We start from the raw sequence: 26,318 nt of genomic DNA, 5'->3' as shown, positions 1-26,318 counted from the left end.
CCTCTGGGTCTAACATGTACTGTAATCACAACTTGGCTTCTTTGAAACCTCTCTCTCTCTCTCTCTCTCTCTCTCTCTCTCTCTCTCTCTCTCTCTCTCTCTCTCTCTCTCTCTCTCTCTCTCTCTCTCTCTCTCTCTCTCTCTCTCTCTCTCGTTCTACAATTATTCAGGTCCAATTAAGAAGCAAGCTGAGGATGAGTAATTGCTTGTGTTGAAAAAACAAGTGGCAACATCTGTAATTAAAAATAGCCTTTTCTGTTTGGTGTCTAGGACTAGCATACCGCCGGTGTGACAACAACGGAACGTGGGAACTGGCCACAGCCAACAAGACATGGGCCAATTATACCGAATGTTCAAAATTCCTCCTCCATTACAACCATAGCCATGAAAGGGTAAGATCGGTCTCATCGCCATTTCCATGCTCATGGTCACAGTTACAGTGTATACCTACAGAATAGCCTTTGTCAATTCATTAATTGTAATGCTTCAGATATTGCAGCCTTTTAGGCATTTTCTGCACCATTCAACCCTGCAATTACAACCCCTTTTAAATGTGTAGCACATTGTCAACATGCCTGCTAAGTAGAGTACAGTGCAAATGAAATTGAATCTTATTGAATGAAATGTAGATATAATGATGGGAAGTTAATGACAGGAAGGCAATGTGGTGGCTTTTGGGTAATATGACACCTCAAGCAGCTAGATATCTGTATAAACAAAAAGGAGTAGTACACTGCCTTAATTGCTAATTGCAAAACTTCTCTGAAAGCATTTAATTTCAAAGAAGTCTAAGAACTCACCAATAATAACTAAACTTCAAAGACAACTTCACAGCAACTACACATGGAAAAAAGAGATGAAGACCCAAATCACTCATGTACCGGTGTCATGCTGCTTTCCTGGTAATGAAGTAGTCAAACTTAAAAAAAGGAGTGTCTCTCAACAGGCATTTGAGGCCTCTAGTTATCTCAGTTATGTAGCGCTTTTTAAAAAATCTTTATTTATAGATTTCTGTTTGTTGTTTTTCATGAATGAACTCAAATCTTGTAAATGAGTACATGTATAGACTGTGAATAACTTAAGCTTGCGCACAGCTGAACACTAAACCCACATTTTGAAACCTGGCTGAATGGGAGCAAATCTCTGCTGCCAGGTTTCAGTGATTGGTGATAAGACCCGTCTCACAGTTGGCGGTCTAGCTCGTCCCAGGTGTCCTTAAGGTGTTTGATGGGGTTCAGATCAGTACTCTGCTATCAAACTAGGTCTGTGTAACCCCAGACCTCACTTTGATCACATTGAAACATTTGGTTGAAGATGGAGGTACACTTTTGTATCATCATTATTCATAATAATACAAAATAGCTACAGAAGAAGCGTAACAAAAACTGTGTGTGTTTTGTGTTTTCGACTGCTTCCTGGAATATTCCCAGGCTAGTTGTGTGATTTAATTGTATTGTTTTATTGTTGTTTGCTGTGTTTATGATTGAATAGCAAATCTAACATGGGGATGATCATTGTTCCATGCCTGCCTCATCAGTCAATGTATCCTTATACAACAAGAGTTATGTTTTTATTTTTGAAAGTCCAGCAAAACAAGGCAACAGACTACTTAGATAGGATACTGAAAATATGGTGGTTTGGGTTCAAATAAATATGGGAGTGCTCTTAATTAAGTACAGATGTAACAAATAAATCAACGTTGACTTTTTGTTTCACAGAGGACACAAACAGTGTTCTCTTCGGTGAAAATATGATGATTTTGGATCCATCAACCCTCAAATATATTACCTTTCCTGTCTCACAATTTTGTGGATTGTATATGAATTGATTACTTGTATCATACAAATTATAGTGCATTACTATAAGTACCAAGAGTAGGAAAATTGCCTACATCAGTAGTAGTTGAAACCCTCCCTGCCTCTTTGTTTTTGTCACACAAGTACATGCACACAGTACTATTACACAGTAGTTGTTGTGTAATATCAGTATGCAATACCATGGTTGTACATTTCACACAACTTTAAATACACTTACATAACATCATTAGCGTCAATGGTAAAAATAACACAGTATATTGAGGGTCACATAACTGTCAGTGTCTAACAATTCTCCCAGGTTACAACCATCACAGCACTTTTAATATTTCTAATCATAACATCACTATTGTGTCTTGTTTTTATTAAACCACTAATATCTCACGCTGTGTTCCTAAACATTATAATTAGGCTCAATCATCTGTCACATAAAATCCAACAGACTCAAACCTGGGATCATAAATACCATGAGTGCTGACATCACCATCACACCACAGCGCTTGTAGAGAACATTTCTGTAAAGCAGGCAAGAGAACCTTCTACTTCTCAGTCCGCCCTATGTGACTGACAAAGGTGACCCTGACCGCAGATTTGTTTTTTTCTCTATCACTGCATAAAGGTTGGATGTCAGTACATAACACTAGTGAATAGGACTACTGGGTATTGTAAGTGGGGTGGAAAAATAACTGGGAGGCTATAAATGGACAAAATAGCTCTTTAGTAGCTATTATTTTGTATATATGGACAAATGTGTTTCAGTATAAAAAGCATTGTCAGCAGGAATGATGCTGACAATGCTTTTAAAGGAGGTTTGGTTGTATTTTCTTTATGGTCTCAAAACATTTGTATAATCTCGAATTTAAAACATTTAATAGCCTTTAAATAAATGAGGTGTATTATTACCACATTAGAGGTTAGTGTTTAGTGGCAGTGTGTAGTGTGTAGTGTTGCTAGTGGTTACAAAATGTTTTGCCTTTTGCTAATAGGGGACCAATAGAAATGGAGGAATTATTCCCTCGTTTTTAGAAACGTTGAATGTGAATGTTGTGTAGAGGATGTGGGCACAACCTCATCATGGCGCCCTTCAGTTTCTCTATGACTTCAGATGTCAATGTTGATGGGTTCCCGAGGGAGCGGTTGCAGCAGTTAATGACAAATACATATGCACAAATGAAAGACCCACACAGCTCAACTGCCATGCCGCAGACCACCACCACAACTTAGACACAACTTCGTTTTTCTGGCACAGGACACTGATGCTAAATGATAACAGCAGTGCAGTATCTGGTTACATCACAGGGGGCTCTTAACCCCCTTCTCAGCATGTTGACGCACAGAAGGACTGGTTAGTGGCTCTCTTCTGGCTGCCAGCTCACGAGTGGAAGATCAAACCGCCCCACCCAGCCTTTCTCAGCCTTGCTCAGCCCCGTCACGTGTTTTCCATCAGAAATGTGTCGGTGTTTGATACAACTCTGTCACCAGGTGGAAATGGCATATTTTAAAGTTCAAGGGAAGATATTCCAATATAGGGTGAATGCTGTAAACACACGCTCTTTCTAATACAATGTCTTAAGTAATGTAGTCACTAATAATGTTTCAAATCATCTATATCTTAGAATATTTAACAAACAAATATGTGAACTACATTGTTGGAGATACAATTTTTATTTATTTTTTCCATGAAAGGATTTCTAAATGAGGCCTCCTGAACATTTTCAGTATCCAATTTTAAATATCACTAGCATTTTCTTTACATAACAAAAGGAACCTGTAAACTGTACAATCATTAAGCCTACAGTATACTGTATATGTTTTGTGTTATAAATCATGATTAAGTACAAAAGTACACAAGATTCTAATTCATGTATTTACTTTGTATTGTTGACATGTCCTATTTACTAAAGCCATTGTTACAATTCATACATTTTCTAGATACAAATTAATAGTTGTTGTCCAGAGTTCTTTGAAACAACATGCTGGTAGTTCATTTGAATAGGCACTACAATGCACTGCAAGGGAGGATATGCTGTAGTCCTGTCCAGTATTATTATCAATTTTACAGCCTATATTGTGACAAATGATGCTCTTTCAACAGGAGGTCTTTCATCGTCTGTATCTCATCTACACAGTCGGGTACTCTATCTCTCTGGGATCACTCATGGTTGCTGTCGTCATCTTGGGATATTTTCGGTGAGTCGATGCCGTCACTGAAAATGTTCCAATTAATCCTTTCAACCACAGAGGCTCCCAAGAGAGGGATTTAAGAGCATGTTTGGAAATAAAGGTAGAGCCTGCAGCAGGGATCGAAACAGAGTGTAAAGGTTTACCGGCATGATGGCACAAAGAAAACGTCTTACCATGTTATCAGTCGCAAACATAAATAACAGAAAGTATTTCATTTGTAGGATGGCTTAATAGATTAATGGCTTTGTCATGAAATCATGCAATACGCCATAGGCTTTATAAGCATGCAATGGAGTGTGTCAAGGCAAAAACACGAGGATTTCAAACTGAATCAAACATTACCTTTGGCCTTTACTTTGACTTTTAACAGTCTATGATATATCCACCTTTGAGGAAGAATCTGTCTTCAGGCTTGCAGGAGCGCATGCTCCACTCTGTGACATTTAAGTTCTTTGTTATTTTCATGCTAATTTCAAGATTCGATAAACAACAACCAAAGCTTGGATATTGATTCTGTTATTCCGACAAGCTTGCAAAGATTACAAGTCTTAAGCCTTTTGCCTTTATCCTTTTCCTCTACTATTCAAACAAATGAAGAAATAAGGAACGGCTTAAATGTGAAGAATTAAGATAAAAATTCTGAATTATTGCATTTGAACTGCTTTGCTTCTCCTAGGAATATTAAATATATACTGTATCTTACCATTAAAGGAAACCCTAAAACAAGGTTGAATTATTTTCCTTTTTGAGGCAAGTTTGTTTTTTTCCCAGCTAATTAATGCAGGGCACATTTGTCAGTATTTGCTTATATGTTAAGCATGGGGAGTATCAGGAATCGATGTGAAGGCGCTGTTTACCATTGCTCCCACCAGCGTGACTTACTATACAGGCAAGCAGTCAGACGGCTTTAGGAACGCTCCCAACTGGCACCAGGAAATCTATGGGCCAAATGAGTTTAATAAGTTATCCCATGGGCCCTTCTGACATTCTGGCTCTGTGCTCCGGAGCACTCCAGCCATGTCTCCCCTTCAACATGTCAGCTTTTAGACAGGAGAGCTCATAAATGTTTTCCAGGGAGAGAAAAGGGATATTTCACATTAGCAGTTGTGTTCAGAAGGTTTCACTAGGGAAATGAGCGCTAGATTAGTTTTCCCCTTGAATCAATATCTCTCAAAGGATAGCTTGCCAAATATTCAGCTCATTAATGAGGCTTTAGAAGAAACATACCTAATAATGAATAGAGATTTTCTTATATGCAGTGTTTTTCAAGATAGCTTTTAGAATGAATTAAAACTTTATGAACATTCAGTTGTATTATTAGTTTTTATTATTATTGTGCTTTCGATCAATGTCATGTTTATGGCTGATCTTTCAGCAACCTCGTTCAAATACTGGAGCCTCACCCCAAAGGCCCGCTTCCACAGTAAATGCTCAGACAGGATGTTTTGGATGAACTTTTGACAGATAAACTTCTGCTTGTCTGGAAGAAAATTTGCATGCTTTTCTCAACACATGTTTGCAATTTTGTTTTTACAGCTCCCTTAGAGCCGAGCAATTCAATATTTGTGTGTTTCAAGCCTCTAAATCTCAAGAATGTGTTATAGTCAGCGTGGACTCAGCTGGCTCTAATTAGGATGAGTATTGTTGGTGTGTGTGTGAAAGTACTTGAAAGAAGTTGTGCCAGCCCACACACACACACACACACACACACACACACACACACACACACACACACACACACACACACACACACACACACACACACACACACACACACACACACACACACACACACACACACACACACCATACCATTTTCAAAACGTCTCTCTTTTGACCTTGCCGCTCTTGTTTGTTTTCTCCCTAGACGATTGCACTGCACCAGGAACTACATCCACATGCACCTATTTGTGTCCTACATGCTAAGAGCTATCAGTATCTTTGTGAAAGATGTTGTCCTCTACTCTGGATCAGCCGTAGAGAACATGGAAAGAGTCACCGTGGAAGACCTCAAGTCCATCACTGAGGCTCCACCAGCCAACAAAACACAGTTTGTAAGTACACCAGCACAGCACACTCTGACCTTAACGGAATAAAAATGAGAGGAAACCACTCACTGAAAATGATGTGTGCCACAGCACGCGACAAGACTTCTAGTACTTTTTCAATGTAACATTAAGTATTAATGGTAAAATACAGGTACAGTGTGCCATTAAAGGATGATCTTCTTTTTTTTTTTACAAAAGCCATAACAGGAATCATCCTTGTTTCATTGTGTTTCTTGCACAGATCATTTGACTTATCGTGTATTTGGGCGTCAACATTTTACTTCCAAGTCTCACCTGCCTTTCCAGTGCTGGAGCAAACAAACGGCACAGTTTGTCACCATGCCAAGCTTTTACTAGGCCAGTACTTGGCTTTACTTTTCAGAGTCAAGTTTCAAAAACGAGTAAAGACTGGGCACTTTTCATGCTCGCTTAAAAACGCAAACAAACAATTTGTGCAAGTTATTTAGCGAACACATTCTGGCTCTAAATTGTGTTTTACTAGATTAAGCATATGAAAACCTTGGAGGGAATATTGATATCACTCTGGGCAGATTGTATTAGTACAAGAGTTACTTGACTTAAATAGTGCCTAGAGTTTTAATTTTGGCATTTGTCTTTTATTAAAGAGACATCTTTATTATAATTGGAAACACTTTAACATTATTATTTGGAGGATTTTTTAATTGTTAATGCCCATGTGAGATTTGATTTTCAAGTAAATATCAGTTTTGGTTTTGGCTCTGTTTGAGGAGTCAGTACTGCCAGGCAAGTACTGTATGTAGAAAATAAGAGACCTAATTTTAATAGACCTGGCCATTGTTCAACACTAAAACATAAACAATATCTCCTTGATATAGTTTTAGTGCTAAAAGTTTTCAATTTACCTTTCATTTGCACATTTCATTTGTTGATTGTGACAGCATATTCATCAACATGCATCATGAAACTGTCTGATTCCTAAACATCTGCAGGTTATTGTCCGTGACAAGAACCTTGTAGTCAAGCTTTTAAAATCAGTTTTATTGAAGAAATAGGAAAATAATGTTTGGAGAAAACTCAAATATCCAAAGTCCCCATGGCACAATCCCTGCTCTAACCCAGAAATGCTTTTTAGAATACACATGGATGACATAAAATGTTGTTTTTCAGACAGGTAATCAGTATGGAGGGAAATAGGGAATAAGTGCTGAGAAGAACTAGCCTCTAATCATGGCGTGAAAATACAATAGCGACAACCAAAGCTAGAAAACAGAGTGGAGGTTGGCTTTAATAGGAGCCAAATCGATGGCTGACTAAATTAGTAAAGGCTCCTGGGACTTTCTGTCAATGCAACAAGAAAACAATAGGTTTTATTATTTTTTTATATCCAAATTGAAGAGCTAACTTCAGAGGAATGGAGGATAGAGAGCTTAATGATCAAATTGACTTGACTAGACCCTGTTGTTTCACAAGCAAGAATATCGAATTAAAATACAATGTGTAATGCTGTAAATTAAGGGCAAAGTTTAAGATACTTATTTGTAAAAAGTTCAACTTTACATTTTACTCGCGAGTGCACTTTTAAAGAATAATGTTAGAATACAGATTGGTTTTCAACGAGTGTAGATAATGAATCAAAACAGGGTGAAATACTATTGACGTACTTTTTTTGTGCAAATCGTTACAATTATAGGCTGTGTTTGCTCAGAAGGAAATGTCTTCTTTCTATACTGATTATAGAAGGCAATATATTTAGTCATCAATCACAAACTACATCTCATCTCTAGCAATGTGTTCATCGTTTCAAGCAAATACAATGTTGTATCTGGCAGAGCCAGATACTGTAGGAGGTGGAAGCCAGCTAAGATGGAGGAGCTGAGTGGCAAAGTAATGCACATTAAATGATACATCAACACAAGAAGCTTCACAAACTCAAAGTTTGTCAGCCTCCCAGGAATGTCCTGTAGATCATCTTCAGTGACCCCTCTTAATCTGATGTTTTCCTTATTTTGCCTCCTTCTTTCTCAAGTGTTTTAAAACCAATTCTTAGACACACAGGTAGCCAAATCAAACATCTTAAAACTGGAGGGATGTGATCCAAAGGTCTTTCTCGGTCTATTGAGGGTCTCCGGAAGCAGCATTCTGATTCACTGGCAGCTGTCTGTTTTGATGGACCCTTTTTGTTTTTTAGGAAAGTGTTCAAAAAAGGGGACTATTTGTTGGTGTGGGTATTGATTAAATCCGTTCTCCTTTTCTGTTGTTGTGTATAGATCGGCTGCAAGGTGGTTGTGACCTTGTTCTTGTACTTTCTGGCGACCAATTACTACTGGATCCTTGTGGAGGGTCTGTACCTCCACAGCCTCATCTTTATGACCTTCTTCTCAGACAGAAAATATCTATGGGGATTTACTCTGATTGGATGGGGTGAGTTATGTTTCATTTACATTCTACACAGGCATGTGACTGCAATATGATTAGTGGACTTGCAATGCTGATTAAAACATCAAATATATAAGGTATTTTGTATGATTATAATGGTCTGATGTTAAAAAAAGAGAGACAGAGAGATCTGCTGTCATATCCCTGATATTTTATTATATATATATATATATATATATATATATAGCTCAGTACAGTTGAGAGTGAGTCATGTCTGTAAACACGCTGCCTGAATATGGGCTTTACAGTTCCTGCATTGTACACACTGTGCGTGTAAGTGACTTAAGCACAGCGCATACAATGTGGATGCTGTGCTACCCGGGTTCTACCAGTATTGACAAATTATGGATTTCTTTTGGACTTGTTGAATGTATTTTCATATATTACAGCAATGTGTATTTTATCACAACATGTTTAATGTGTTTTGTATTTCTCAGGAGTACCAGCTATGGTTGTGACAGTTTGGGCCACTATGAGAGCCACATTTGCAGACACAGAGTAAGTGATCTGTAAAAACATGAATACATGTTTTCTTGGTAAATTTAAATATAGATAGAAGTACATTTCGCCTCAGTAGTTTTACTTTGTTGATCAGATGTGGAATCTGCTGTAAGGCTGTAACAACAGCAGATCTAAGTTTCAAGATAACAAGTCTAAAAATATTGCATTCATCACAGATTCTGATTACCAAGTACACCATATACTTGTGTAGTAAAGCTTGAAGAGAGGATTTAAAAGCTGTGAAGAATAAAGTGGATTCACCTTCAGAAAATATTGCCTTAAACCAACTTGGCGGGCCCTCAACCCCCCTCTTACTGACACTATCTGTAGTCTCCACATTGGTCCTGTACCACAGTCAAACGTCAAGGACCCTAGAGCTTATGGCTAAGCTGGTATCCGGCTGATATCCAGCATATATTTCACTTATCATTAACAGGAGCGCAGCTCCTTGCAATGCATTTTGGGCAGGAAAACAAACCAAGCATGATAGCAACCAAAGCTGTAGTAAATTATTTGGGAAGTAATAAGCATTTGACTGAAAATCTACAGCAGACCACACTGGTAATACTGACCCGCTAGCAACGTTTTTACGAAGGTTCTGTGATTTGCCCCAAAAGGCCACGATAAACACGAGGTTAAAAAAAACAGGGCAGTGTCCTAATTGGTAGCTTTAGGACAAATTAACATTTTTTTTTATGCCAACTGCAGCCCCAGTTTTTTTTATTTCATAGGAATAATGAAAAGTATTTTCAGAAGTGCAAAAGCCTTTGAACATAAGGGGACTTTATGTGAAGCCCAGGGGTTATGAATCAATTCAGTAGGAAGGAAGTAAATCAAATTCATTTCTCAATGGTTTTATATGTAGCCTATATATGTATCAATTTGAGAGATGGGGGAAGATAGACCAAATATCGTGTGTAAAGCTCCATCTAAATCCTATGATTTTTATGAAATCATGGCAATGATAATTAGAGACACCGCTGTGGACCTGAGGAATCCTGGATCATCACAGCTAGCAGCTACATCCTTACTCATCTTTTGCTAATCCTTATGTTGTTTATCTACTGCAGGTGTTGGGACTTAAGTGCAGGCAATTTGAAATGGATATATCAAGTGCCAATCCTGGCAGCCATAGTGGTGAGTACATGCTCACTGCTTGCACTTCTCTCCTGCTGAGTTGTAAATAACAGTGGTAAACTGCACCTGTGGCATAACAGTTGTTGGATAACATCTCATTATGTTTGTAATTACACTCACTGATATAATTGTGTTTCTATTTTCATCTTCAGGTCAATTTTATGTTATTTCTGAACATCATCAGAGTCTTGGCAACTAAACTACGAGAAACAAATGCCGGCAGGTGTGACACAAGGCAGCAGTACAGGTACTGAGACAAGATGTATATAAGACTGGCTGCTCCTCTTCATTCATCAGATTAGATAGTTGTGGATCACTGCCAGTATAATAAAATCATGAATATACACTGCCCGACCAAAAAAAAGGTCACAAGCCTGTGGGGGGCATTGCTATGATCTGGGGTTGCTGCAGTGGGTTTGGTCTAGGTTCAGCAAAGTTATGTCCCCAAAGAATGAGGTCAGCTGACTCCCTGAATATACTGAATGACCAGGTTCTTCCACCAATGTTTTTTTTCTTCCCTGATGGCACGCGCATGTTCCAAGATGACAATGCCAGGATCCATCGGGCTCAAATTGTGAAAAGGTGGTTCAGGGAGCATGAGACATAATTTTCACACATGGATTGACCACCACAGAATCCAGACCTGAACCCGATTGAGAATCTTTGCTGGAGAAGACTGTGCGCGGTGGTTCAAATCTCCCGTCATCAATACAAGATACAAGAAAAAAAATGAATGCAACTCTGGACAGAAATAAATGTTGTGAATTTGCAGAAGCTTGTGGAAACGATGCCACAGCGAATGCATTCCGTAATCAAAGCTAAATGCGGTCCAACGAATATTAGAGTGCGTGACCTTTTTTTTGGCCGGGCAGTGTATGCACTCCTACTGCATCAGGCCTTAACGTAAGACCGCATTTGTGATTTGATTTTGGCTTTGAATGGTTGTTAAATGGTTCAAAGATCTTTCACAATATTAAAGGTTATGTCTTTCAGTACGCCACACTTAGGTCATGGAAGCAGACACATTTTTGCGTTAGCCTTCTGTTAAGTTACTCAAAGTTGTTGTTTTCTGTTACGGTTTTAGCTCTTTAACCTGCTGATAATTTGTTTTCCCTTTTTTCTTACCATTACAGAAAACTGTTGAAGTCCACGTTGGTGTTGATGCCACTCTTTGGTGTCCACTACATCATATTCCATGCCATGCCGTATACAGAGGTGTCCGGAGTCCCGTGGCTGATACAGATGCACTATGAGATGCTGTTCAACTCCTTCCAAGTAAAGTTTCTGAAATTGCAGAAAATGTTAATTTAGCTCTAAGCATCCCAATACATATTAATGTATCCTTTCAAGTTGAACAAATGTGATCTGATCAGGATTTAAATAGTGGTCATGGTTAATGCATATTTATCATTAAAAGATTCCCAAACCCTGTCAGAAAAAAACCTGGAAGGGATTAGTTAAATATTTCTGCTTACTTCAAAGATGTTTGGATGTGGTTAGATCTTAATTTAGATAAAGAGGAAAGAGGGATGGCTCATGATTTGAAGTACCATACAAAATATGAAAATGTTACAGCTAAAATGTCATGTTGTTACTCACAGTTAGTCTGTTTATTCATGAAATTATTCTCTTCTCTTTTTCCAGGGATTCCTAGTTGCAATTATATACTGCTTCTGCAATGGGGAGGTAAGAACTCAGTTTGGCATCTTAAACAAACAACTCCTGCATGATTTTTAAGCTCCTACATGACTGACTAATGTCTATCTGATATTAGGTGCAAGCTGAGATCAAAAAGTCCTGGAGCAGGAGGACTTTGGCCCTGGACTTCAAAAGGAAAGCTCGGAGCGGCAGCAACACTTACAGCTATGGTCCGATGGTGTCACACACCAGTGTTACCAACGTCACTGCCAGAGGACCGCTGGCCCTTCACCTCACCACGAGGCTGGGGCCAGTGCCTGTTAACGGGCACAGGAACCTCCCTGGGTACGTGAAGAACGGCTCAGTCTCTGAGAACTCTTTACCCTCGTCAGGACACGAGCTTCACATTCCTGATGAGGAGCATTCGGCTCATACACGGCCCTGCGAGAACGAGAAACCCTCACCTGTGGTGGAAGAGGAGAGGGAGACAGTCATGTGACCTCCAGGCCACTGTTGGTAGGGATGAAAACTGGAAGAAAATCAATGAAATCATGAAACAGTCTCAGGGGGTCTGAAGGGGATGACTGTGTGTATCAACACTGACAGTTTTTCCTGCTTTGAATCAAGCCAGGACGTTCCCGACAGATGAGGTTCAAGGCATAAGGGTGTATCACTTTTGTGTGCTGGGCCACCTTTATTTCAGAGATGATGACTGTCAATGTTGTCACTCAACTCTGTCACCAACCACCTGCCACATTGAATGTGTAGAAGGATGAAAACAGACTGTTGTTTCTTTTCCACTGCCAGGACTGTAGTTGTTTTGTTTTCTGTTTCATTGTTTTGTGCATACATCAAACTGGGGTTAAATACAGTGCAGTACTTGCCAGGAAAGCCTTAACCACTGGTGTAAAACCAGGTGGATTTTGAGTCTACTTAGTGACACTTACTTATGCATGATTTAATCAGTGTGATCAGACAAAGTAGGTGTAGGGTGAGCTAAAAAAATTTGAGGCATCTTTTCGCTTTTTCTGGCATGGTATCTCATTAGTTGTGCATAGACATGAATCCACTTCAGTGTAAAAGGGAAGGTACTCAGGTAATTGAAGCCCTCTTTTGTTGCTCAGCTATTTTTGTATTTTTTAGGTGGTGTATTATCATGGTCAGCATTTTTCTAGGGGTGTTGGTGTCTTATAGAAAGCTGTTAAATATATATTTGACTTTTTTTTAATGTAGTATGATTTCAGCTGTTTAAGAAACCCAGCATTCACCTCTCTAATTACAACTGATTTTGACGTGTTCAAATGAATGTTTCATATTCAAATTTTCTACAAGATTACCCCTCCGTCACACACACACACACACACACACACACACACACACACACACACACACACACACACACACACACACACACACACACACACACACACACACACGCACACCATGATGCCAAATATACAAAGAATATCTCTTTGAAGACTGTCTCTGTCCTTAGCATCAGGTACAGGGTTAGTTGAGGTAAAAAGGTAATTAAAAGGTATCATATGCCCCCACACAGTTTTCACAAGACGGGACCCCCTTTAAAAACACAGGGTGAAGGAAGCAGTCCTATATTTGAGAGGAATGTTAATTAAATGAGGATTCCAAGGAAATCTCCAATTCCACAATAATTCCAAGAGTGACATTTTTGGTGGAAAGGAAGGAAAACCCAGAAATTAATAACACACAGTTATTTGTACAGATGGTCCAGTGGTATGCTGCTTTTTGATGTGTACATTATATACAAGTCACAATGTTTACAAAGATCAGAAATACATTCTAGTTGTGAGCTAATAGTGTTCATGTGTATTGTTATAAAGCTATATGTTTCAATGGTTGTTTTTAAATCATGTTTGTTTACAGAATGTTTGCAATATTAGATAATGTATATATTTCTAAACATAACTGCCGAATATATTAACAGGTCACGAATGGCATTCAAACGAAGTAAGCATTTAATGAAGCATACTGCAAGACATTCTACACTCCGTGATTTGTAATTTATCTCATTTAATCTGCATACGTTGCTGGTTAAGAAAACATTATCTGTTAAACCAAAGAGAAAAGGCCTGAAATGCTGAGAGGGAGAGGAAGGTTATTGTGAAATGCTTTTTGTTTGTTCATTAACCATCTTGTTTACACTGACCAAAACGTCTTAAAACCACCCTCTCTGTCATAAAAATGACTTGCTACTGGTAGGTAGATAGAAATAGAGTTATGGAGCACCCACAAAGATTGAAATTTCATTGTAAATATTCTAATGTAAATAGCATTAAGACAAATCAGAAGACAATTTGAAACACCAAGATCATTCATATTTAAGGCAGTTGTGTTCCTCTACATGGAATTGGTTCTCAAGTGCTTAATATATCACTGTTTGGTTATTTGTCTGATGGAGTTGTGAGAGTCTTACCTCACATCACTTATTTTATGTGACCAAAGCTAATATTGTACGTAGTATTTTCCCTCATTTCTTTACATCCTACAGTCCTGACCGTCAAGCTTTCTTGTCCCGCCGTGCTTCTTTGTTGTTTTGATGACTTCACACTGACTGAATCGTGCTCTCAGTTGTGTTCCCCCTGATGCTAGATCCATTAAACTATGTGCTCTTAGTCTGGTTTAAAAGGTTAAAGCAGTGCCAGCTCTAGTTTTTACTGGCCTACAAAAAAAGTAAATATAGCTAAAAGTAATTTATATTTAACAAATGAATCAGATATCTTTACAAAAAATCTTTCCATTAATTTGATTTTTAAAAGGCTGGTTATAACCTATGTTTCCCTATTTTAACAAATGCCATAAAAGTACCAAAACAAACAGAGAACTGACACACAGAAAGTCTAATATAACTTATACCTCTGCGTCATACATGTCTATTATTTTCTAAAATCTATTTGAAACACAATATGGACACACATTGTTGTACCGGGTGACATGTTGCCTAATAACAACGAATGTGGGCACTGTAGTTAATGTTAAGTAAATCTCACAAAACACCTCCAGGGTGTATAAATGCGTACAAGCTCACCTATTGTGTAACAATCGGCAGCTGAAAATAATCCCTCACAAATGCACTATTTACTCATTCCTGAATAATGTTTGCTTGAAGCTAAATAGCCCTGTTTTTTATATGACTTAAAACAATGAAACTACATATCAGTAACCTCAACAATATACAACAATACAAGAACCAATAATAAGCAGTGGAATTTCAAGAAGCGGGCTTTGGTCATTATTACAACTTGCGAATGAGTGTATTGACTACAACACTAATTACAGGAGGCTGCAGTGAAAGGGTAGAGTGAGACCTTTGTCTCTTGATAATACAGTATTTGAAGATCTCCAAAGATCCTTTCATATTTATTAAGCTACTTTTAGCTGTTATGTATCGCATCTCTCTGACAAATCTGGAACCTTTTTCTGAATTTATAACCCTTCAAGTGTATAGCTGTAAAATATGTTATTAATGCGATTGTCCAAATTCAATCAGGCTTTCCACTTATTGCCAACGTGCTAGTAAACATTATCTAACGTTTGTGTATGACAGTTTTTTTTTAATTAAAAGGTGGATGGTATTGGAAAAAGAAATATAAAAAAAGAAAATGTGGATAATTATATTTGAGCACTTTAATACTCTATAAAAGTAATTTGTTCTGATTGTATCTTGTAAAATGATTGTGTTTTGGAATCAAGTGTACAATAAGGCCAATCTTCACAGAGCTACTGTTGTAATTCATTGTTTTAAGATACCTCTCATGGAAGTATATAAAATGTGTGGTTGTTTTTTATTTATCTCGTGCCGAAATGTACTCAGTGCAGTCAACATTGGTCTTCATGCTTTAAATATAGTATGTGGGCAGTGTTTGCATTTTCGCCTTCTCATCACTCTGTAGTGATTTAGGCACGTTGTAGATATCAGTGTAAAATTGGATTAAAATAGTACGGTGTTTTCTGTTCTCTAATGTTCATCAGTGAATTGTGAATAAAATAATACATCTGTAATTTGACTGTACACACATTCTTGCAACTTTCATTACTCTGAAGTACATAAACAAAGGCATGTTCTTATAAGATCTTTATTTCAAATATAATATACAAATTTCATCTTAGAAAAAAAGTGTGCAAAATGCATAAATATGATAAATATGAAATCATTTTTTCTGTCCTGTAAAAGCAGAGATCACTTTTGAGCTTTTTTAGCTCCACCTTTAGCTCCTGCTTTTCCTCCTTTTTCTCCTTTGCCTCCCTTTTCTCCTTTGTCTCCTTTGTCTCCCTTATCTCCAGATTTCTTTCCTTTCCCTTCACCGGCTTCTTTCTTGGATGATCCCTGTTCACCTTTTTCACCCTTCTTTGTTGACGCATCCTTTTCATCTTTCCCCCCTTTAGCAGCTTTGCCATCCTTCTTTCCCTCCTTGGTCTTCTTCTCTCCTTTATCCGCATCCACTTTGCCGGAAACGGTTGTTACCTCCTCTTTTTCTTCTGCTTTCGCAGCTGTGGAATACAAAAAAATCATTAAGGTATCATCTGGGTCCTGCCTGTAACGCTAAGTGGGAGGAAGATTTTGTTCCAACAGAATGTGGGGCTAATTAGGATGCATTTAATGAAGTGGCATCTGTTTCTATCTGTACTAATAAGCATGGTCTATTTATTCCTTAAATTGGATTGTTTGGTGTAATTTCTCTATGAGAAATAAGACTAAAGTTTACTGTTTTGTGTGAGACAGACAGAGAAAGTTTTTCCTGTTTGTTATTATTTATCAGTGGATGCCCTGAGGGAGTATCATGGCTAACAGAGGAAGTGAAGATTATTATCTTGGTTATAAGATACTTGTCAAACACATTTACACCTTAAAGAATATTTTAACTTTTCAGCAACATGTACCTAGTTGAGAGTTCGATGAGACGATGGTTACAGCTCCTTGAAGCTACCGCTAGTAGTATGTCAGCTTAGCATACAGACTATAGAGAAGAGTTAACCGAGCTCTGTCCAAATGTAACAAAATATACCTAAAAAACCCCTAAAGCTTATTAAAAATATATATATTGTTTGTTTTTATACAAAAAGTCTGGTTAAAATAACATTTTGTAGAAGATTACGATAACTAGAAGATAAAGACTTGTGTTACTGCTCCTGAAAAAAGAACAGTTCATCACATAACTTTACCCGCATATTTGCACTCGATCAAAAACACTTCAGTTGGACTTCAGATAATTTAAGTAATCTTTCAACAGAAAAATAATAGCCACCTCCCCCTTTTTCTAGTCTTATTGCCAAGCGAAACTTGGTTTTAGTTGCATATTTAACAGACAGATAAAAGAGTTGTTTGGATGATATTTTCCAAATATCTATCATATATATAAACTTGTGAATTTTCTTTGTGTAATTGCACCCACACGCTTGCATTCATAAATGCTGATCTTTTTCCAACAAGATGTCTGCATGTGGAGATAAGGCTGTAGCTTCTTCTTTTGATACATTTTGCTTTTGTCTCATTTATTTGTAAAAATATTCAAATAAATAAATAATGAAAACTCAAATTCACTGACCAGAATTCAAAGGTTTCCACTGCTCATGAACATCAGAGCCAAAATATGCACAGCGTTCTCTTTCAGGAATAACATTCAACATTGACCAATTTTCCATATGAAAGATGCACCTATCAAATAAAGCTGACGCTGAGCTAACTGACCCCCTAAAATATATGGAACAGCCGTAGGCATGAATTAACTAATTACATTTTATACAGAAAGAAACATCGGTGTGATTTTACACTTCGGCATCTATTGCTTAAAAACTGTGAAAATTGCTCAAAGGACCTTCTCCAGTCGGGGCCAAACAGAGCTTCCAAGACTCTTTTTTCCTAGAGCAAAGCAAACATTTCTTAGGTGCTTTACAAATGCTGCAGAGACACTCGATACACAAACGCAGGCCAAGAAACCCAATGACAAACACACACCAAATGTCAAACTTTGCCAGAGGGGTCAGGCTAAACCTGAAATTATTTTGGTCCCGTGTTTTCCTGTGTTGGGTTAATCTATTTGTCTTAGAATAATCAACCAACCATCAGAATGTTTGTGAATAGATGTCTTTGTGTCTACCAGTCTTATCCCTGGGCATTTCTCTTCCACTCATCAGTTCTTTTTTGTTGCACTGTGTCTTTATATAGCCTACCAGTCAGATTTAGACACAACTTGGAGGGATGATGCAACGGGTTAAAGAGTGGGTTGGTGATGAGAAAATGAAGAGCTGTAATTAAATGTCAGAACTTGACATTGTTTGACATCCACATTGTTCTAATTTCGACCAAACTTTGAGTGCTGGTGCCATGAGTCTTGCTTTTTCCATACTGTGTATAGTAGAGGAATAATTAAAGGTTAACAATGCCCTCTACAAAAGGTCTTAACCCTAACACCACCTTTAAATGTTAAAAGTTCAGCTCCAGATACTGCTGGTAGAATTTTTTATCAAACTTGGGGGCACAGGGCATTTTGACATTGTGACATTTTAAGGAAATCCCGGCTCAGTGTTCCTGACAAAATTGGAAATTTAAACCGAAGGGATGTTACTGCTAGCAACAAGCTGTCTTACTGATATAACAAATATTGCCTGTTTCATTTTAAAAATGTGTTTTTCCTCCTGAGGAACAACGCCGGACTTGTAACTAGACCAAATTCCTTTTCACAAGTCTGTCACTCATCAGGTGGCGTGCTATGAGCCTAAACGACTTGCTGTCCAGTCGGAATTATAGCAGATGTTTCAGAAAGGTGTTTGATGATTGTTAAAAACAACAGCTGAAACTGTTTGGTGACAATAAGAACATTCTTTCATTTCCAACCACTTGAAATCATGCAATTTGTACTGTGTACAAGCAGGTCTGGTGGGAGTTGATGGCAGATAAGTGAAGGAAGTAAAACGGACAGATTGATTCACAGCTCTGTCTTTTTCTTCCTTGTATTTAATGCTTGGAGGAGGAGAGGGGGTGTTAGACAGAGAATAGACCTGTGTGGCCTCATTCTCTGTATGCCCTGTGTTGCAACAGATATTGGCCACGTACTTGCTTTTGACAGCCAGGTAAGAATGAGGAAAACCAAAGATCAGAGACATTCTTAATGGGAAATGTCCCATATCTGAACAGTGCAAAAACAAAGGATGTTTTTCTACAAATCCATAATCAGATTTTACTACTGTTTTGGGTGAAAAATGTATTCATGCACACATCCCATGGATAAGAGTGGGCATTTCCTCAACCTCATTTGTCACATTGAATTATGTGCTAAAGTTATATTTTGTGTTGTTCGTTCTGATTGCTCTGGAAGTGTGCTCTGCTTTGCATAATCAAGCCCCCATTTAAAAAGAAGAAAAAAAGAAAAAGACTTCTGATTATGACTTTCATTTTATATTGAGATTTTTACATCATTCGACGAAACTACATGCACTCTTCACATTCTGTATGTGGTCATTTGGTTTGTCGGATGTTATCGCATTTTTTTTTTCCCCTGTTTGCTCTAAGCACGACATAATCACTTTGGGATTCAGCAGTTCGCATCTTTGCTTTACATGTACATTTCCCTCATCCTAAGTTAATGCGGAGGCAACATCACAATATGGGTAGTTTGGAGTTCATGGTTGAGAACAGATAGCAAATGTGCTCATCCTTATTCTTTATTAATTATATAGGCTGCAGTCAGTGTACCTCCCCGTCTCCCAGAGGCTCATGGTTGATTAGTTTGATTAGTTATAGAATCACAAAAGAGGATTTACTCCAATGCGTATTATATCAACTCCCCAAACTACACTAGGGATTGAAGTTATATGAATGCTCTCGCCAAAGTAGGTTTAGCATGTGAACCCCCCACTCCCCTCTAAGGAAGATCTTGTTTGACACAGTTATCATGCAAGAAAAAGTTATCAACAGCTCAATGCTTTCCCTTCCACAGTTAACTACTCAAGTACCAATGAATGTATTTTTGCACTTGAACTCGTAATATATCAACCAGAGGAACAAACAGATGTCAGTCCTTATATTCATCAGATTTCTTAACCTGAGAAAAAACACTGCTATGCAGCTAAGATGTCTTAGACGTATAAACAAGGCAACACATAACATTCCTGAGGAATAGGGAAAGAGAAAGAAAAAGAAAGGAGAAGTTAAGACTAGAACATTAAAATACAGATGAGACCGGTGTCGCTGACATCAATGATTATATTTAATTAAACCAGCTGGACGTAGTGTGAATGATTTGCTTTATTCAAAGCTAACCCAAGGAGAGCAAACAGGCAGGTAGGAAGGGAAAAAGGCAAATACAGAGCCCAGACATCATGCTGCATGCATTACCATTTTCACAGCTTACAGTAGTAGCAATTTTCCACACTCATAGGTATATGCTGTTGACATTTCCATTCAAATATGAATGAAGCAACATATCATCTTTATTAAACAGATCTTTTTCAAAAGAAAACCTAAAAAATATACAAGTATAAACAAAAAAATGTCTGGCTGCTTTTACTGTAAGTAACTTAATTTGCAAAAACATGACAATCTGAGTTTTGTTGTCACAGTTTAAGTAATTTCTTCTGCACATACAGAGTTACTGCAGCACTACTACTACTAACTTTGCAAAGTTCAAACTCTATTTTCTGGCCATAGATTTCTAAAGTGATGTGGTTGAATGAGAGATGCATACTTGTTTGCCTCTTGCAAGATACATCAAATAGCATAGGAAGACCAGATGGATGGGTGTTGCATGAAGAGGACTTTTAAAGTGGCCACTTGTCAGTGTATGAACTGTGTACTTTAAAGCCACTTAGCGAAGAGAAAAGTCTGCAGGAAGATAAAGGAAGAAGAAAAAGAGGGAAACATTCATCCTGTCTCGGGCAAGGTGAGAGAGTCGGGTTGCTCCTCGCTGACCCTAACTACTGAGAGCTGGCTGTTGTTGGCACTTTGAGTTTGGACCTGTTCAGAGACTGTTTGAACTGCAGATGCATCTGGGGCAGCTGGAAGAAGAGAAGAGTGTAAAAGAGAAAAGAAGAAGAGAGAAGAGGAAAGGAAAGGAACTTTAATTTAATACAGCAAAAAGATCTGACACAAGTGCAGCAGTTTTGTGAGGTGAGAAGAAGACAATTAGAAATTACAACTGGTCTAGTGAAGATGTCAACAGATGTCCAGGTAGACTTAACCACAAAATGAGCAAAGAGTCTTGTAAGACCTTTTGGGTTAAAAGATCAATTCTGTACATAAAAATGCTTCTCTTCCTAGATATAGAAACCCAGATCCAGAGCTTTAAGAACAAATAATTGGTAATCCTTTTTTTCTCGCCTCTATGGCGTTCTATCGTGTAAAGCAATAATACGGGATTAAGGGGCATCATATACATGTGGTTTATAATTGTTACAGGGCAACAATGTTTTATACAGTCTTATTTATCTTACTTTATTTTCTTATTCTACGTATTTTATTTGGTGCCACAGGCATTTGAAGTTGAAAATTGCATCTTCAAATTAAAAGCAAACCCATGCACAAAAAAAACAAAACACAAATAAGAATGATTTCAGGAAAGAGCTTGTGTATCTCAGCTTGTTAATACGACCACGTTGATAGTCCCATTCATATTGGAAAGATATTAGAGAAAGGTACTTACATCCTGGGATCTCAGTCAACTCATTAAGAGGTGGCACTGTCTCTAATGTGTTGGCGTATTTCTTGGCGGCCTGTCTTTGCAGATTTCGTGCCTCTATTTCCTTTTTGGTTCTTGGAATTCGACATTTGAATATACAACAAAGAGTGATGACTGAAAAGAGAGAGGAGAGGGGACACAATGAGCTCATTAGGAAAGTCTTGACAATTACAACATCCTATCTATGATGATAGGTTTAGGTATTTTTAAGGCACCTACATACATTTAGATATATAAGAATGATCACCACTTTCACAACTGTGTTTTATAGTAAAATATCGCAACAGCTGCTGGGTAGATTGCCTTGAAAATTAGTTTTTGGTTCATTTCAAAGGCTGATAATTAAAGTTTCAGGTTAAATCTTTTATTTGTCTCATCCACAACAGTAAAACAAATCCTCAGCTGAGATTTTTGTTGCTACGTCTTAAATTTCAGCATGCTAGCCTTAAAAAGATTATAGAAAAAAGACAAGAAAAGAAGATAGTTAATATCAGCATTGAGTTAGCATGTGAATATTTTTTCCAACTAAAGATTCAACAAGCTTTACATGTCTGCAGACCTGTTGAAAATGAAAATCTGAGTCCTTTAAATACCACACAAATCAAATCATAGCTACCTGCACGGCTAGATGACACTAGAATAATGTAACTTATCAGAAAGTGTCTAATACCGTATGCCTACGCAATTGCACTTTGCATAACAGTGCAATTATGTTCTTTTTCCTTAGTTGCTGCCTCTGTGACTCACTCCTGGAAACCCCTTGCCTTTCCTGAAAAATCTCTATATCATTACTTATCAGATTGTGGTTGATAATCACTAAGTGGCAGATAATTGCATGCATTAAAATCTTTGGCCTGCAGTTAATTCCCAAGTTTTCAGTCTACTTGAAGAATAGTTTGTGGAGGTTAAAAACATATTTCAAGAGGTATACTGACCAATTGCTAAAACAAACACGGAAAAGATGGCAATGACCTGCCACAACCGCAGCCCCCAGAAAACAACAGACTCTGAGGTGATGGGGTCCGGCTTCTTCGGAGGATCAGTGGGCAACAGCTGTGGAAAGAGAGACATAGATTTTTTGAGTTTCTTCATCTGCAACCTAAACCTTTGTTGGCCAAAATCTGTGAGGGTCAATTCAATGATTTCATACTACACGGTTGACATGTTCATCACATTTATTTTCTTTCTAACTTTGTTTTCAAAACACAGGCAATTTTTGAGCAACACAAACTTCTTTTTGAATTTCAAAACACCCTCTATCACCAGAGCTACGGATTGGGGAATAATAATATAAAGTGGTGAGAGTGTGTGTGTGTGTGTTTGTTTGTGTATGTTAGATCGATGGCTTGGATCACTGTTTTTTTTTGTTGGAGCATTAGAGTGTTTGTTCACTGATAGAATCATTGTGAGGATTTCTCCCTGTCCTGTATATCGATCACTTGATTGGATGATACAAGGTTGTTTTGGAAACTCTACACTTTAGTCCATAAACCTTCCTACAAGCAATGTATCAGCTAACACTTATTACAATTGCTGCCTTTACTGATAACACCATGATGTGCTGAAATTGAAAAAATGTTCTGAGAATAACCTGTCACAGTGATGTAGCAAACACTTAGGGACTGAGGATCTGCAACAGCATGAGAAAAAAAAAGGAACTCTTTTCTCTTCAGTGGAAATACATTGAAGAAAACATTATCAATGTGTGTGTTTAATTTAACACATATGTACATATACTGTAAAGGAAACAATTTGCATGTCAGTGTTCACTTATATGTTTCAAAATGAGAGATAGAAAACATTGTAAGCGCACACTGATGTCTTGTCTTGACGCTTTCAGGGCAACTTTTCTAGGGTTCATGTGAAAGTCACCAAATAGATCAGAAGAGCTTCTTTTTTGCACCTTTTCCAACATTTCCATGTGCTTTTTCCTTGGTGCCATGTGAGACTCCAAGCAAAAAAATGGGCAAAAGAACAATTTTTCAACCAGTTGTTGATGTTTGTCAGACCTGATAGGCTTCAGCTAGACATTATGTGACATGTGACAGCACAGTCTGTCTTCAGGGCCTCTGTGTGTCTGCTGAGGAGGACACAAGAGGGACTGTGAACTTGAACAAAGAAACTCCATGAAAAAATGATCTGAATGACTTTACAATCTTTTTTTTATTCACAACTCCCAAAGAAGGATTAGCATTGATAGGGATATTTAGAGCTTGTCTTAAATAATAACTAGTTTTGCTTCAAGTGCGATTATATAATGGTAAATCCGTTCCTCTGGGTCCTCTTATTGGACAGGATTAGCGATGATAAGCCTCAAGTATCCTGGTGGAACAAACAACACAAATTCAGGAGATTATTGACCTCAAATGACCTTTGTTTACCATTTTATACCCAAATGTATATCATAGTTTTGTTGGATGGTTGGTCAGTTAGATTTATCATTACATTATTAAATTCTTCCTCTTTAGAGATTTTGCTTTGTTCTTTTTTAAGAAGATCCTTATCGAGGAAGATTAGTGCAATAGAATGGAGGATTATCATCTAAAAATAGAAAAACCAGCCTTGGGTTACAGGTTTAGTTATGACATGTATTATAAAAAGACCAATTACAAAGCATTGACTTACAATAAGATTTCTTTACACTGAATAATTGCAAGCATGCACCATCCTACCACATTTCGGTTCTATTTCCTGTGTGTCTATAGTTTGTTTCAATATACAACCACTCATTTGTTTACTATAATACAATTGTATATATTAGACTCTTTTTTCAGTAATAATAATATAGTATTTCATATTTTTAGTCCTGTTTCTACATGGGCACTGCAAAGAAAGTAGCCAAATGGTCTATTTTTCAGAGGCAGAATAATTTCATTGTTTGTTTGTAGTCAAAACATTGTAGTCATATTTTGTAAAACGTAACCCCCTTCTGTTCAGCACAAAAACAACTTGTCGTACCACAACTCGTCATGTTATCCTCGTTTGCCACCATAAAAAACACATGTGGCTCGGCTATTCATGTAATACCATATAATGTATCAGGTTTCTACAAATGTTCCCTGTCTTTTCAACAATAACACAAGCAGCCTCTCAGGCAAGCAAACAAGTAGAAATTACATAAAGCAACCTTTAAACGGCAAACACAAGCACCCATCACAGAAAACCCTCAGGATAGTCCATCCTCAGAGGGGGACCTGTGGAGGACACGGTGGAGTATCAGGCTCTTACCTCAGGATCCGGGACCTGGGAGAACACGGAGGACAGACACTGAGACAGCAACAGAGCTCCCCAGCCTCGCAGCAGGGGCTGAGGTGGACATACAGGCTGATCCCCAACCATTCTCTCCCCCTCTTTCTCCCTGCAGCCACCCTGCCCCCTCTGTCCCTTTGCCTCTTCCTCTCTTCTTCTTTATCTCTGTCTTCCTGCCTGCGCTGGCGCTGTTTAGAGGACAGGACCACAATGGCCCTTTGGTGATTAATGGTGACTATGGTGCTCACGCTTTCCTCCCATCTACAGTTGTCTGCGGCTTTGCTCCTCTTGTTTTTGCCTTTCCCCCTCAACACTGCATAAACACAGGCAGACGCCACTGCAGGCAGCTGAAAACTGCTCCACTACTATGCAGGGAGCCAAGCCTGCAGTTAGGGTACATTAATTAATCAATAGACCTGGTGTGGTTTACAGTCAGTTCATCCTGCTGGGGACAGGCAGTGTGCACAGTGTGGGGGGATGGGCACTGGGCAGTGCAGTTAGCCATGAGGTTGGCCTGCGCAGGACAGTGAAGCAATTGGCTGTGAGCGTCATCATTTTTATTGCCTTAGAAACTGGAGTGTGAAAATGCTCACAGCCTCCTCCCTTCTCTGTAGCAGAATATGTCAAACCAATGTGCCGTGGAAACAAGTATTTCCAATGTGACTAAGAAAAGAGCAATCCGGTCAAATGGTCATAAGTGTGTTTGTGTAGTGTTTGCTGTTAATCTATGATGTTTCCAGAGATGGAAAAAGTATTCAATTCAATAAAAGAATCCGTAACAAGTTACAAGTTACTTTACAATTTAAAGCCAACAAGTTCCGTTTAAAGCTCATAAAGAATAAGAAAGTCTATAGGCTACTAAATGTTACATCTGTTTAATGTATCTTTAATGTCACAGCTGGTCCAGATAATAGGCAGGGCTCTAAAATGTTCGTACAATGCTGTATGTGGTTTAAAGTACTATACCTTTCTATTAGCTAATTTTATGTTTTGCTTATAAATTCTTTACCTTTTAAACAACCAGTACACCAGACACAGCAGTGCACAGGAAATCATGACAATATAATTATCCCTCTGAAAGACCCTAGAAAAATGTAATACCATAGTAAAATAGTATATCAATTCATTCCAGTATCGCAATATTGCAATTTAAGCTTTTGCACATTCACACATCCAATGTGTAAAGCAGACAGTTGCTTGTTTCAGGGTCAATGAATGTTTCTATTTCTTTACCAGTTGCAATAGCAGAACTTATTTTCTTTTCACCACAATGCGTCTGTGTGTGTCTGTGGACAGTGTTTGTGACCGCAATAACCACAACTATGCAAGATACTAAACAATACAGATGTGTAGTTGAGGTCAAAATGAATGGGAAGAACAGGGGGCCAGCTTGGTTTGGAAATGTCTGTGATATCGCCACAGGATGATGGTTAAGCTATGTTTGTAGTTAAGTACCAACTCCTGAGTAAAATATCTGGCCCTTAACTGATAAATGCTACACTATGTTTATAAGCTAGATGCCAACCTTGCAGGGCAGATGGTGTATATTGGATTTTCATTTTGCTGTGGCCGGTCACAAATGCTTACGATGCTGAGTTTAGACCAACATTGATATCATG

General features: G+C 38.0%; 2 protein-coding genes across 2 annotated transcripts in view; one reads left to right on the top strand and one right to left on the bottom strand.

Moving 5' to 3' along the window:
• pth1r (parathyroid hormone 1 receptor) overlaps positions 1 to 15,778 on the top strand; it is a 40,837-nt gene extending 25,059 nt beyond the window's left edge. The window contains exons 4-13 of the mRNA XM_063884876.1: positions 271 to 392; positions 3,910 to 4,004; positions 5,866 to 6,052; positions 8,296 to 8,449; positions 8,902 to 8,962; positions 10,036 to 10,102; positions 10,255 to 10,349; positions 11,236 to 11,377; positions 11,747 to 11,788; positions 11,877 to 15,778. Of these exons, the coding sequence (XP_063740946.1) occupies positions 271 to 392; positions 3,910 to 4,004; positions 5,866 to 6,052; positions 8,296 to 8,449; positions 8,902 to 8,962; positions 10,036 to 10,102; positions 10,255 to 10,349; positions 11,236 to 11,377; positions 11,747 to 11,788; positions 11,877 to 12,239 (1,328 nt within the window). The 3' untranslated portion in view covers positions 12,240 to 15,778. The remainder of the gene's footprint in view (positions 1 to 270; positions 393 to 3,909; positions 4,005 to 5,865; positions 6,053 to 8,295; positions 8,450 to 8,901; positions 8,963 to 10,035; positions 10,103 to 10,254; positions 10,350 to 11,235; positions 11,378 to 11,746; positions 11,789 to 11,876) is intronic.
• A 178-nt stretch (positions 15,779 to 15,956) lies between these two features.
• tmie (transmembrane inner ear) lies at positions 15,957 to 25,090 on the bottom strand. The gene is made up of 4 exons (XM_063886742.1): positions 24,679 to 25,090; positions 22,386 to 22,503; positions 21,415 to 21,564; positions 15,957 to 16,267 (listed from the first exon to the last, which is right to left on the bottom strand). The coding sequence occupies exons 1-4, from the start codon at positions 24,787 to 24,789 to the stop codon at positions 15,957 to 15,959; spliced, it is 690 nt and encodes a 229-aa protein (XP_063742812.1). The 5' UTR covers positions 24,790 to 25,090.
• Between the last annotated feature and the right edge of the window lie 1,228 nt (positions 25,091 to 26,318).

Source organism: Eleginops maclovinus, chromosome 6 (assembly GCF_036324505.1).
Source record: "Eleginops maclovinus isolate JMC-PN-2008 ecotype Puerto Natales chromosome 6, JC_Emac_rtc_rv5, whole genome shotgun sequence".
NCBI classification, from domain to species: domain Eukaryota; kingdom Metazoa; phylum Chordata; class Actinopteri; order Perciformes; family Eleginopidae; genus Eleginops; species Eleginops maclovinus.
This window is presented reverse-complemented; position numbering and strand designations above follow the sequence as displayed.